The 14,611-nt window shown below is 38.5% G+C and overlaps 2 protein-coding genes across 2 annotated transcripts; both read left to right on the plus strand.

Annotated features, from left to right (window-relative positions):
• Positions 1-8,422: 8,422 nt before the first annotated feature.
• On the plus strand, positions 8,423-10,796 carry LOC130135326 (uncharacterized). The gene is made up of 4 exons (XM_056304158.1): positions 8,423-8,743; positions 9,302-9,391; positions 9,492-9,732; positions 10,300-10,796. Exons 1-3 carry the CDS (start codon positions 8,447-8,449, stop codon positions 9,582-9,584), a joined length of 480 nt encoding a protein of 159 aa, XP_056160133.1. The 5' UTR covers positions 8,423-8,446; the 3' UTR covers positions 9,585-9,732; positions 10,300-10,796.
• Positions 10,797-10,813: 17 nt separating this feature from the next.
• LOC130135327 (receptor-like protein EIX1) lies at positions 10,814-11,832 on the plus strand. Its single transcript, XM_056304159.1, has one exon. It carries the CDS (start codon positions 11,050-11,052, stop codon positions 11,524-11,526), a length of 477 nt encoding a protein of 158 aa, XP_056160134.1. The 5' UTR covers positions 10,814-11,049; the 3' UTR covers positions 11,527-11,832.
• The last annotated feature ends 2,779 nt before the right edge of the window (positions 11,833-14,611 follow it).

A 14,611-nucleotide genomic window follows, 5' to 3' on the forward strand; every position in this document is an offset into this window, starting at 1 on the left:
AAATATCCTGCCAAAAATGCCAAAAATATACCCGCCAAAATTTGAATAAGGAATGTACCTTTCTTTGTGAGTCTGAAAAATGTTCAGACTCAGAATATTTGAGTCTGAAAAATTCTTGTCTATCAAACACTTCAAGAAAATGGATAAGTGATGCATAGTTTGTTTCTTATGAATTCAAATGAAGATTTATCAAGAGGTTTTGTAAATATATCAGCTAATTGATTCTTAGAATCAATGAATTGAATATTCACATCACCATTTTGAACATGATCTCGAATAAAGTGATGCTTGATTTCAATATGCTTAGCTCGAGAATGAAGAATGAGGTTCTTTGTCAAGTTGATTGCACTTGTGTTGTCACATTTGATTGGAACACTTGAATCTTTAATAGCAAAGTCTTGTAATTGCTGCTTCATCCACAGAATCTGTGCACAGCAACTTTCCAATGCTACATATTCTGCTTCTGCTGTAGAAAGTGCAACTGTATTTTGCTTCTTTGAGTACTAGGATACCAACATATTCCCAAGCAGTTGACATGTACCTGAAGTACTTTTCCTGTCCACTTTACATCCAGCTAAATCAGCATCAGAATATCCAGTAAGAGTAAAATCTGAATATTTGGAATACCAAAGCCCTAACATTGGATAAGTTCCAATGTATTTGAGTATTCTCTTTACTGCAGAAAAATGAGATTCCCTTGGGTCTGATTGAAATCTTGCACACATACAGACACTAAATAGAATGTCAGGTCTAGATGCAGTTAGATACAATAATGAACTTATCATGCTTCTATATACCTTATGATCAACCTTTTTACCATTTTCATCTTTGTCCAGTTTGGATGAATGAGACATGGGGATGTTTGTCTTCTTGCAATTCTGTAATCCAAACTTCTTGATAATCTCCTTTGCATACTTCTCTTGACAGATGAATGTACCATCTTTGGTTTGTTTCACTTGAAGGCCAAGAAAGAATGTTAGTTCTCCCATCATACTCATCTCGAACTCATTCTGCATATTCTTTGAGAATTCCTTGCAAAGCAATTCGTTAGAGGATCCAAAGATTATATCATCAACATAAATTTGAACAAGTAGAAAATCCTTACCCTTTCTCTTAATAAATAAAGTTGTATCAACCTTACCTTTGGTGAAATCATTTTGCAGAAGGAAGTTACTTAACCTTTCGTACCAAGCTCTGGGTGTTTGTTTCAGACCGTAAAGAGCCTTTTTGAGTCTGTAGACATAATCAGTCTTCCTTGGTTCTTCGAAACCAGGTGGTTGTTCCACATATACTTCTTCTTTGATAAATCCATTCAGAAAGGCACTTTTCACGTCCATCTGAAACAATTTAAAGTTATGGAAACAAGCATAAGCTAATAGTAGCCGAATGGCTTCTAACCTTGCAACTGGTGTATATGTTTCATCATAGTCTATGCCTTCTTCTTGAGAATAGCCTTTTGCAACCAGTCTTGCTTTGTTTCTTATAACTTTTCCTTTATCATCCAGTTTGTTTCTGAATACCCATTTTGTTCCAATTACTGGATGATTTTTGGGTCTTGGCACAAGCTCCCATACTTTATTGATTCTGAACTGCTGAAGTTCCTCCTGCATAGCATCGATCCAGCTTTCATCTGATAAAGCTTCACCAACTTCTTTTGGTTCTATTTCTGATATTAATGTCAAGTTGGTGATGTTCTCCTTGTGTTTGGATCTAGTCTTGATACCATCTTCTATTTCTCCAATGATGAGGTTCTTCGGATGACTGGATTTATGTTTCCAGTTTTTGTCAAATCTTTCTTTGTGAATATCTGCAGACTCTGAACTTTCTGGTTGAGTCTGTATTGTATCTTCTTTTCCTTCTTTTCCTTCTGATACTAATTGTTGATGATCTTCTGAAAACTCTTGAATGTTGGGAGATAGTTCAGATTCATCTCTGTGAGTCTGAATGTTTTCTTCAAACCTTACATTCATTGATTCTTCCACAGTCTGAGAGTTCTTGTTGAAAACTCTGTATGCTTTACTTGAAGTAGAATATCCAAGGAAAAATCCTTCATCTGCTTTCTCATCAAACTTACCAGGGCGATCATTTGGATTTTTGAGAATAAAGCATTTACAACCAAACACACGAAAATATGAAATGTTGGGCTTTCTACATTTGTAAATCTCATAGGGGGTTTTCTCAAGAATGGGTCTGAGAAAAGCTCTATTAATGATATAACATGCTGTAAAAACTGCATCTGCCCAGAAATGAAAAGGAATTTTGCTTTCAATCAACAGAGTTCTTGCCATTTCTTGCAAAGAACGATTTTTCCTCTCCACAACACCATTTTGTTATGGTGTATAAGGAGTAGAAAAATTGTGTTGAAAGCCATTTTCCTCACAAAAATCTGAAAAACTTTGATTTTCAAATTCTCCCCCATGATCAGTTTTAATGCAAGAAATGGAATAGCCCTTTTCATTCTGAACTCTTTTTGCAAATTTTGAAAAATATGAAAATGCTTCATTTTTATGAGTAAGGAAGAACACCCAAGTAAATCTTGTGAAGTCATCAACAATAACTAAACAATATTTCTTACCACCAATACTTTGTGTTCTGGTTGGTCCAAATAGATCCATATGAAGAAGCTGCAAAGCACGATTAGTGGAAACATGATGTATAGACTTAAAAGAACTTCTTACTTGTTTTCCTAGAGTGCAGGCATTGCATAACTCTGTTTTCTTGTATTTCAAATCTGGTAGACCTCGAACCAGTTTCTTGTTTGAGATCTTTGAGATTTGTTTCATACTGATATGTCCAAATCTTCTATGCCATAGATCTTCATCCTCTTTGATTGAGATCAAGCAATGAGTGGAGTTTGGATTGACATCTAGAAGATAGATATTGTCATGTCTTCTTCCTGTAAATGTTTGAGAAGAATCTTTACTTGTCCCTGAGCATGTATCTTCTTGAAAATTGATTCTGAAACCTGTATCACATAGTTGGCTTATGCTTATTAAGTTGTAGTTGAGTCCTTTCACCAAAGAGACATCATTGATTGTAAGTTCTCCAATTTCAACTGTTCCTTTGCCAACGATTTTTCCTTTGGTATTTCCTCCAAAGGAAACTTTTCCACCATTCAGATTGTGTAGATCAACGAATATACTTGGATCTCCTGTCATATGTCTAGAGCATCCACTGTCTAGGTACCACTTCCTTTTTCTCTTTGTGGTAACCTCAATCTCCACTTTAGGATCAGAATCTAAATCTAAATCTGAGTCTGAGTCTGACTTAGCCATTAGACAGAAATTTGAGATATCTTCATCACTGTCTTCGCATTCTGTATCACTCCAGGTTTCTACTTTTAAGGCCTTCTTTGCTTTCTCAAACTTGGTCTTCTTTTTCAGAAGTAGACAATTTGGCTTAATATGTCCACGTTTCTTACAGTGAAAGCATATAACATCCTTTGATCTCTCTGTTTCATAGAAAGACTTCTTCTTCTCAAAAGGCTTCTTACCTTTGAGGTTTCTTCCTTTGATCTTCATTTTCTTATACTTCTTTATAAAGAGAGCTAGTTCTTCATCGTCAACATCTTCATCTTCAGAATCTGCATCAGAATCAATGTTAGTCTTCAAAGCAATTGACTTATTACCTCTGGATTCATTCTCCTCATTCCGTTTCTCAGTCTCATATGATTGAAGAGTTCCAATTAACTCATTCACTGATAGAGGCTTGATCCTTTGTGTCTCTCGAAGAGATGTTTTGATGTTATCCCACTGATTTGTCAGTCCTCTCAGAAGTTTGTTGACTTTCATTGCATCTGGAACTGGTTGTCCTTGATAAGCAAGACCGTTTACTATATCAGTAAACCTATCATACAAATCAGCAATTGATTCTCCAGGCTTCATTTTGAAGGATTCATATTGACCAAGCAAAAGATTAATTTGAGTTTCCTTGGCACGATCTGTTCCTTCATAAGTAACAAGGAGAGTATCCCAGATTTCCTTAGCTGATTCACAAGCAGCAATTTTTTTATATTCAATAGGTGATAAAGCACAATAGAGAGAATAAATTGCTTTGGAATATAAGGTTTCTCTTGTGGATATCTCAGTTTGAGATAATGGAGGATCTGCTGCTATGCTTACATCTGCCTTTTCTTTTGAATCAGAAGATCTTGGATTGACTCCTCTGATGATGACATCCCATTGCATGTGATCAATTGACTTTATGAATGCCTTCATCTTATCCTTCCAGACACTATATTCCTTGCCATCGAAATATGGTGGTCTGTTGTTGCTCTGTCCTTCAATGAGCCCTGGAGCACCATAGCTAGCCATATAGATCGTTAGCTCATAAGTAAGACACTTCAATAAATGAGCAACCTGCTCTGATACCAATTGATGTAGCTAGCAAGGGTCACCTAGAAGGGGGTGAATAGGTGATCTTAAACAATTTTTGATAATTTATGCGGAAACAAAATAAATCACAGAAGAGTCTGAATAAAATTCAGATTCAAGACAGATTATATAGATGGTGCTCTTGATGTGCAGAATGTAAAGTAAGAGATAAGGGATAGAGAATCTGCATACAAGTTTATAGTGGTTCGGCTTATAGCAAGCCTACGTCCACTCTCCCACGCTTACAGCCTACCGGCTGGATTTCACTATGTAATCAAGAGGAATTACAACTTCTGAGTGTTAACACTCTTGTATATGAGAGGACTCTCTATCTCACACAGTCACTCTTACAAAGTGTCCCTCAAGATCTTAATGTTTGGCTCAGAACGACAAGAGAAATGATTGGAGTATGCTCAGACTTTGGACTTGATGATTCTTGATTCTGTACTTCCTTCTGCTGCTCGTTGATCTCCTTAAATACTCATCTACTTCCAAACTAGCCGTTGGACAGCATTCAGAGGATCATCTTCCAATCTTCACTTTGGACAGATTTGTATAATAAGGATTGAGTAGCCGTTGGATGACAAATTCTGAATCCCGCTGATTCTGGTCGCCCATACAATCAGAATCTTGGTTTCTATAAGTAGAGCTTTGTCCATTGTAATGCATTCTTGTCGATATGTTTGATTGTCAATCAATTTGATTGAGATTGAGACAATCAAAACTTTCCTTCTGTGAAATCCATACCAGATCACTAGATGTTATGTCTCGTTCTGAATTCTGCGTCTGCGTCTGAAGAACTTCTGCATCTGCGTTTGAATAATTTCTTTGTCTGCATCTGAATAATCTCTGCGTCTAAGTAATTTCAGCGTCTGAATAATTTCAGCGTCTGAATCTTCAGAACTAAGATTATGTGGGTCTTCAATAACATACTTGACAACTTGTAAAGTCTGAATAACTTCCTTCTGAGTTTCCAGAATATAAATACCTAGAATAAATTAGTTCAGAATAAGTATCAGACTTATAATTATGTGGAAGGTTTTGTCAACTTCAAAATTATTAGGAGTTTTCCTCAACAAAAGGTTAGGGCTTCGATGTTTTTGTTGTTCTGGTATGCGTTTGATAGTGTGGATTGGCTGATTGTGTTATATGTGGATTATGATAGTCTCAGAGAATTGGAATGTGTGTTGAACGGAGTACCCTGCGTTCTTTGTTGTTCTATACTTGCTCAATAAAATCATGAATTAAGTTAATGGTTCGGTGCGGTTTGCTATCGATTTTCGCTTTTGCTTTAGATCGGTTTATATTCTTATGTTGCAGTTAGGAAATATGGTGGGTGAAATGTATGCTTTTCAATTTAGTGGAGTTTCGCTATCTGAATTCCACTTTTGCTTTACCTGGGATCGGTTTAGATTCTTATCTTGCTGTGGGGAAGCATGGTGGGTGAAATGTATGCTTTTTAATTCGTATAATTTCATATGTTCTAGTTGTCATAGAAATCCATTCTAAAGTGAGCTACCCTTGGGGCACTGTTGTGGCATTTTAACCATTTACACGAGGTGAATTGTCAAAACTAGTTTGGAGACTGGGCTAACGTTTGTCCCTCATTTCTCCATATAAGATTGCATCAAGCGCCTTTTAATGAATATGACCATCGTGTAGATTGACTATGAGAAATGAGATCACTTAGAACTGGAGAAGAACGAGCCCTGTATTCTGTTGCAATTCGGAAATCTCATTAAACGAATGGGAAGTGCTTGATGATCTTTTTATCCTTATATATATGTAGATAGATTTCTAGATGGGATCTGATAATTATGCATCTTGTGCTTGACTTGTTCCTGGATATACTGTTGATTTGTGGAGAAGGGACTATTGCGAAGTAATGGGAGATTGGGAACTAAACCCTTTTATATTCAGGCAGGGGATAGAGTTGAACATTTTTGCAGGATCTGATTCTATATAAGTCAGCGGGGGTGTTTAATGTGGTTCTGAGTACCTGTGGAGGGCTTAGGTGCTTGATGACATGTTAATTGGAATCTTCAAATCATGTTTTCTTTTTCTTATTCCTTTCACCTGTTTTTTTCTGTTGATATCTTGTTACGTAACATGTAAAGAGGATCCTTGTCACTGAGCCTACTTATTGGCTAAGGCCCAGCTGCCGTTATTGTTACAGTCCCCAATCCCATATAATATATTGAATGATCATCATGTATTTTCCTGCATTGCTATCCATGTTTAACCTCAATATTGTTCAATTATTGATGTTGACCTTCAAGTTACTGTCAAATACTACTCAATGCTGATGCATCATCTTGCTTCACTGTACCCATTCCTCGCTTTGGCAAAGATCTATTAAGGCCAATGAACTCACCCAATGTAGCTTGCCTTGGACAAATTAAGAAAACATTATAGAGCAGTTAATACGGTTTAGCTTGTATGCCAATATACTGAATGCTCAGTTATGCTTATATTGCAGGAGATCACTGAGTATTCATGAAGTGTATGTCGCATTGTGTTGTTTACCGGGCAATGGATATTTATGGGCTTCCTGGAGCACTGTAGGCGGGTTGCATTCACATCAAGGGCCCTTTGAGGAAGCAGAGTACATAGTCTTGTGTATACTGTCACTGTATATATCCGATGGACACAGATAGAAGTAGCTGTTTCTTTCTTTCATTCTGTGAGTGCAGACTAATTCGAACACCAATTTTTTTGACTCCTATACCTTATATCAGAAGGACCTGTCTTTTATCCGCTGTTAGTTTATGAACGACCCCAAACAATATGCTTTTGGTCAGTTTAGCTGATTTTAAGGAGCGTTAAGAGTAGATCACTGCGGTTGAGCAGCGAAAACTTCCTGTAGCTTTTTTCTTTCTATTAGACGTTGAGCGAAAGTTGCTGATATTTTGAAGAAGGCAGAGCTTGGATGATGATGAAAATGATGCAGATGCATCACTGTGTAAATGATTGTCTTTGCTGAAAAGCCCGCTTTAGGAATACAAATCAGTAGATTAATTCAATGACCACAAGCTACGTATAAGCGCTCCACGTGCAGTTTGCTCCAATTCTCCTTTTATTTGTGAGATCATATCACAAATAACTTATCTATAGGATTATATTTACCTTATATAACATGGTACACTTTCCATTATGTCAATACGCATACAAGGAAATGCTGAATGCGTTCACAAAAAGTGAATTGATTGTAACTTAAAGTTTCGACTTCATTCTTTTTTAATTGGGACGAAAATATTCAAGCCCATATTGAGGTATTGAATGGCAATTTATATAAAAAAAAAAAGAGAAAAGATTTGACATAACAGACTGAAATGACTAAAATAGTAATTAATGTAAGAACTCACTCTTATAAGGTAATCAAAATTATAAATAGTTGAATAGCGTAAATGACTAAAATATTTTTATAGGAATAAAAAGCAAAAAAAGAAAAGAAAAAAGAAAAGAAGAAAAAACATAAAATCATTAAAATGTTTTAAAACTAAATTGGTAAAAGTCAGTCTTAAGTAAATTTAAAAAATTAAATTGACCCTTTAAGATTTTTTTTTTAATTGCCCGAATTAATCTAAAATGACTTCTACTCTTTTTTTTTTGATGACCCAGGGAACCCCTGCACGGCCGACAGCCGGGAGGTAAACCCTGGGGGCGACACGTGCTAGCCACCACACACGTGAAATGACTTCTACTTTTAACTCTTCGTTTTTCTTTAATCTTGCCAAACTCATGTTTTCTCTTTTATTCGATTTGAAGCGCTCGAAACCTTTTAAAATATTTTAAAAACTGCCTTGTAAAGTCGCATAATGTTTATTACCTTTTAATTGAAGTGAAAGTTACATATAAAAGTAAGAAGTAAAGCTAAGAATCGCCCCCAGTAACCCGTTGAGCCACTCGGCTGACTCACCGTTGCAACTCGGCCAACTCGCGCTCGCCTTCTCCTTTATAACGGACCACCACCACCGGCTCCCCCCCCCCCCCTCCCCGCCCGCCCCGCCCCGGCCCTCAGAGGAGAAGCGCCAAATTCAAAAATCTCTCTTCAGAACCATCCGTTGAACGAGATGCGAACTCGCTTCCTCAACGTCGACTACTTCAGCGTCGGACATCCTCCTCCTCCGCCACCTTCTCCAACCCAAACCCTAGCCTTCTTGGACCTTCCGGTCCCTTGCCTCCCTTCGGCTTCCCCTCTCGCCTCAGGGCAGGACCTCCTCTGCTTCGGCTCCCTCTCCGCGATCGAAGCCTCCCTCGAGCTCGGCAGGCTAGAGATCGGACCCGCTCCCTTGAGGTTCCTGACCGACGTCGTTCCTCGGTTCGTCGACGCCGGAGGCGGCGAAGGTTGCGGAAATGGAAGCATCGAGGTATGTGTGACTTTTCGGCTGGGGTTTTATGCTTGAAGTAATCGGTGATCTCGCTCGTGATGCTTCGCCAGTTTTGGTTAGTTGTGTGAGAGTGAAGCTGGTAGTGTTGAGCGACCTGATAGGAGTTTGAGTTTGACGTGTGATTGGGAAAAACTGAAGATCGAGCTCTCGCTTCAACCTGTTGATTTCAGTTTGAATTTGGTGCGATCCTGCCCTCTAAAGCGTTGTCTGTTTAGATTTTGTGCCAGGATTAGCTCTGAACTTATGTAAACATGAATACAGTTCATCCTCCGTGAGGCGTAGTAGTTTGACTTGTCGGTTTCAAATTGACAATTCATTTGTATTTCTGGCTGTTGGTTTTGGTACTCCCTCGTTCAACGTTCCTTCTCGTTTTGGTTGGAAAATGAAAATTTTGGAAATTATGATGGGCGAGGAAAAGCTTAGTCGCGCTGGCACCTTTCGTTGTATCTTCTTTTGGCATGCAAATTAGCAGAGTTCTTGGTAGTTAGTATTGCCTAGTCGAGTCCCATCAAGGGGATTGTTCATGCTTACTTGCAGAAAGAAGGAGAGCTAAGCCCTGAAGTGAAGGAAAGGTTGGACTGCTGTTCAACTATTAAGACTGCAGCTACGGAAGATGAATTTCCCAAAGTATGAACCGGTGCCTGAGGAATTTTTTGTTTCTTATCTTTTCAAAACTCTAGAAAAGCTTGTGTTTGTGTTCCTGATGCTATGTTACTGCAACCATCAGATTAGCGAAAGTTTCATCAATGAAAAGGGCGCACAAGGCATTGCAGTATTCCAGCTAGAGACACCGGAGCTGGCTAATTGCTTGGCATGCTGAATATCGTTAGAAAATTACAGTGAATATGCCGGAAGTGTGATGCCAGAGTCCTATTTTTGTTCATTGTCATCCTCAGGAGAATGCTCACTTACTTGAGGAAGAAGCAGTAGGCATCTTCTCTGAAGTTCTTGAAATTGAAAACAATGAGGTAAATTCCAGGCTCAACTTAATTCGTAAGATCCTTCCATTTTATTGTTCCTCTGGAACTTTGGTGCATTTAAGCTGAACTTCGTTCTTCAAACTGCAAGCATTAGTTTTGACTGGTAGATAATTTAAGAAAACTGGAGAAAAGTGGCAAGTCTGATTAATGAAGGAAATCCATTTTGAATCAATCTTTGATGAGTGAAACCTTGTGGTTACATATTGCAACATGTTTCTCTTTCTACATGAAAAATATTGAACCAGTTTATGAATGTTAGACCCTCCCAAATGACCATAGTCCATCCCTTTATTGATGATTGGGCATTTGATTGTCTGCAAGAAGGCAAAGTCACAACTATCATCCAAGTCTGCATTTAGAAATTTGCTAGGACAACCATTGGCAGCCACAACACCATGACCGCTGGTTGCTTTCTATTGTTTCACCAAACAGTCGTCAGATTTAAACAAGATTTTGGTCCAAGACTGTAAGGCATTTGGTGATTTGCTAGCAAATGGATCTTGATGACAAAGTTTCACTCAGAATAGGTACTTATCACTATAGTTTTACCAACAGGGTGCACCCAAGCTGGGCTTGTCAGTGAACTATACTTTGGAGGCTCAAGAAGTGGTTACTAAATTTGGAGACACAAGTAGACAGTATCTCATAGAGCCAAAGGCTGTCTTTTGGGAAGATGATACTTATGTTGCAGGCCTGTCGGACTTCCCATGTACCCAATTTCCTCTTTTAGAAGTGGAGGAGATTAGTTTGGAAGTTTTGAAGAGCACATCCATGAAATATGAGCTTGTAAAGCTTCTTGACAAAGTTGAACCACTATATCTTAGTCAAAATGATAATTTTTCATTTGACACCAAAGAAATTTTGAACTTGCTCGAGAAGGACCTTTTGGAATTTCATTCACACCATTGTCTGTCTAAGGAGTGCCTTGAATCAGACTCGGTAATAGGGGCCACTTTTCTGGAAATGGATTTTGTGAGCATTGTGGACAGACCTTATCTACGAGGCAACTCACCTTGTCACGAACCATCAGACAGATTATATATCGTCAATTAGCCCAGTTTTTCAGATACTTGACATGGGGACAGCTCTATTTTGTGAAGTCTTCAGCTTACAAGAAGTCCATGAACCTGAGTTCTGCAATGAAATGCTGCAGGAAAAGGTGAAGTTCAAGAATTTTGAGGAATTGGTAATCAGTCGGGAACTGGCTCTTGTAGATGAGATGTTCAAATCACTGCCCGTGCCAGTTCTCCCCGACTCTATATTAGGAACATATCGCGCAACTTTCTTTCTGGAGGCATCCCGACTATGATTGGAGACATGAAATCGCTCGAGTCACTAGATCTTTCGAACAATCACCTTTCAAGAACAATCCCGCAAAGCTTTTCTGCATTCACATCACTGAGCAAACTAAACTTGTCTCACAACAACTTCGCGGGGCCAATTCCCAGAGGAAATCAAATCCAGACCCTTGATGATCCTTCTATTTATACCGACAATACTCTACTTTGTGGCGATCCTCTACAAAAGAAATGCCCCAGTGCGGAGGCCCCTCAAGCGCCAGAAGAAGATGCCAATGAAGAAGGTAAGCTTGAAAGGGTGATGTTCTACCTCGTCATAATGTTCGGGTTTGCAATTGGGTTTTGGGGAGTTGTTGGCGGTTTGGTGTACAAGAAGAATTGGAGACGCGCCTACTTCGGCTACGTGGATCGTAAAGCAGACATGGTGTACGTGATTGTCGCAGTGAAGGCAGCTGAGTTGAGGAGGGGACTGAGAAGAGCGTAACAGGCCTGTTCTCCACATCAATCAGTCCAATGCGTCATTGATCTCGTGAAGTTCTTGTTTTCTTGTTCAAGCAGAATCGTCTTAGTAGTTGGCTTGTTTCTCCTTTTGACTAGTAGCCAATTTTTTGTTTTATTCAATTTCAAGCTTGTCCGAGCAGGCCATCACCAGAACGGCATGGGGAGTGCAAATCATGTCATTTTGTAATTTAGTATTGCTCAACAATTTAGCAGTACTTTGTGTTCTTATGCTCATGATGTTTTGCTTGTTAAAGATGTGAAATTATGTTAGCAAGTTCCATTTACGTCCTATTTATGCTTTTGCTGCTAATTGCTTGTTGAGGGTAATACAAAATCAGGACATGAAATAATGGCATAGGGCCCTTCAATGTTCAATGGATTCCTTTCCTAAGATTATGTTTCCTTTCTCAATTTCGAGACATCAAAAATACCATACCATCCCAATCAGCACGGACTGTTTTTTAGGTTGCGTTTCCCTGGACGATCCTGGCTATTGGGCTACAGATGATAAATTCCGAAGAGATCTGCACCGGCCCAAATTTTAAAATAATAACAAACTATAATTGAAAAACCCTAATCTTCATTTTGTCTTTTCGTCTCTTCACCTCAATCGCGTTCACTTCTTCAATCTAACACCCTCTCGTGCTCGTGCTCTCCCTCTCGCCCAAGACATGGTGGTAAATAACTCAAAAAGCAGTTGGTAAATTTAACCGAAAAAAAGTTCGTAATTCGACACATTAACGTTTATAACTCTAAAATGTTGTTAAGTTTTTTTATTATGTTAACTTTTAAGCATGGGTGTTAGAATGTTGATATAAATCTAAGAATAAGACTATGCTAAGATTTAAAAGGACGATAGACGTGGTGTTGTGTATTTGAATTAGTGCTGGTTGCTCGCAACTTTTGATGTTATACATGATTCCATCTATCAATACTTTTACATTTTAAAATTTTTTGAGGTGCGCATCAAATTATAATGGTCATGTTCCAAGAGTAATATTTTACTATGTCAAGTTAGAGAGAGCTTTCTTAATAAGTCATATGTGTTAAATTATGTCTTGAATTTGAGTCCGTACATAATACTCAATCCACACGCTCAATGTTTATTAGTACTCTAAGGCTCGTTCGTTTGGCGAAAATATTCTCCCGAAAATATTTTCGGGTTTTCGTGTTCGGAGGGGAAACGTTTCCGTGGGAAAATATTTTCTTCCCTCCTCACAAAATATAAGTTTATGGAAAACGATTTCCGCTTCTTCAAAATGGAAATCATTTTCGAGCTTCTTCTCTTCTTCACAAAAGCCGACAAAGCCGTTGCGCCGGCCCCCAGCCGTCGGTCTGCACCTCGGGGAAAATATTTTTCAAAATATTGTCGAACACGAAAATTATGTGGAAAAGACTTTCGAAAAATATTTTTTAAAGAAAATATTTTCCGTCAACGCTAAAAAAAAAAAGAACATTCGCGGAGCATTCAACGGAAATAGCGCCGATCGTGGAGCATTAAATGAAGATGGACAAATATTCTGCACATGGGTTTATGTGCATGCCTCCACGTCCATTTTTCTTCTTCTTCTTAAATGCATGCACATGATGTGAATGCATTCCCATAGAGGAAGAAGTGAGCGCTGCCGTCCTCTTTCTCTCTATTTTTGGTCAACTTTTGTGGGCTTTCTTTGTCCTTTTGTTATTAAAAGAAGGAGGAGGGAAGATAGAAGCTATGGTCATTTTTTCTTGTGGCGCTGCATGATGGTCATCCGTACATGCCATCATTAATTGCACGAGGGCGCATTGGTCTCATTTCTACGTCCATTCTCCTGTAAAGGGGGAGCAGCGGACGTGGAGAAGATCGCAAGCCGAGAAGAGAGCTCCAGAAGAGAGGCGTGAGTTCGGAGATATTTGTGCGTAAAGAGAAAGAGAGTCCATCGAGTTGAGATATTAAATACTGTGGGTACTGGGCGTATATTAGGATTGAAAAATATTTAAGCATTAGTGATTATAATTCTATAATTCTTAAATTTATTAGTGAATTATTTATCAGTTCTCTCCGTGAATGTAGGTTCCGACATTCAGATCGAACCATGTAAAATTTCTCGTGTCCTTTTATTATTCCTCGTTTTATTTTTCTATCGTTTCTACAGCTCCCAACTTAATTGCAAAGTTACGATCCGTTTCCACCGCGTTACTGATTAAACAACAATATGTTTTGATTGATACTTGTTAATTCATCACGTAAAATTTTACTAATTATAAGGTCCTCGTGCCACATAAACTTGAAACTTCTGACATTTGTTATAAAAGGAAGGAGGACATGGTTTCATAATAATGTGTATCCAGCCCTTAAGTCCTTAATTGCATCATCCTTTGATGAAGAGATCATTTGAGACCTTGTTCTTTCTAGCTAAAAGAGATACTCGGGATATCGACTGCTGAAGTTATTTTTCCTCTTGCACATTTTCATCATTTCTTCGTCTAAATACACCCCTCAGATGCACAGTGCAGAAGAAATATGATTTAATACAAAAAAATCCATTATAAATATTCTGTGTAATGGCAGAATTAGGCAAACATCCCCTTAAATATCTAGTTTCTTGCTTTTGCCGTTTGTTCTGGTGTTGTGTGGTCTCTTGAAACCTTGCGACATTTCTAGGACAATTGGGATCGTGTTATACTGCGTTTTGGGACATTATATGCTCAACTGGGACATTCGTAGGACAATTTGGGATTGCGAAAAACAAAAATACACGATACTTGCTTATGAAAGAAAGAAATAGATGCAACCAGATGAGTATGGACACATAAAAATCTGGAGAAAAAGGATCTGCCAGAATGAGGACATGGACCTCAAGACTTAAACTCAGTGCTTGCGGGTCTTGCGGGTCTTGCAGACTTTCCAGGGTGATGTGACTGAAGGAAGTTGATGTTATCAGTTTATAGCAGTGGGCTAAGGCAAACGCCTCTGTTTCAACTTCAATCTATGAAAGTGAGGCACACCGGGACAAAAAACAAAGAGAGAATAGGGGACTAGCTTTAAGGATGAAGGAGGAGATTAATCGAAAAGTGACGTTGACATG

The sequence above is a fragment of the Syzygium oleosum genome, unplaced genomic scaffold, assembly GCF_021117445.2.
Source record: "Syzygium oleosum isolate NSW1041296 unplaced genomic scaffold, Sole_v2.1 Sole_v2.31, whole genome shotgun sequence".
In the NCBI taxonomy this organism is placed as follows: Eukaryota; Viridiplantae; Streptophyta; class Magnoliopsida; order Myrtales; family Myrtaceae; genus Syzygium; species Syzygium oleosum.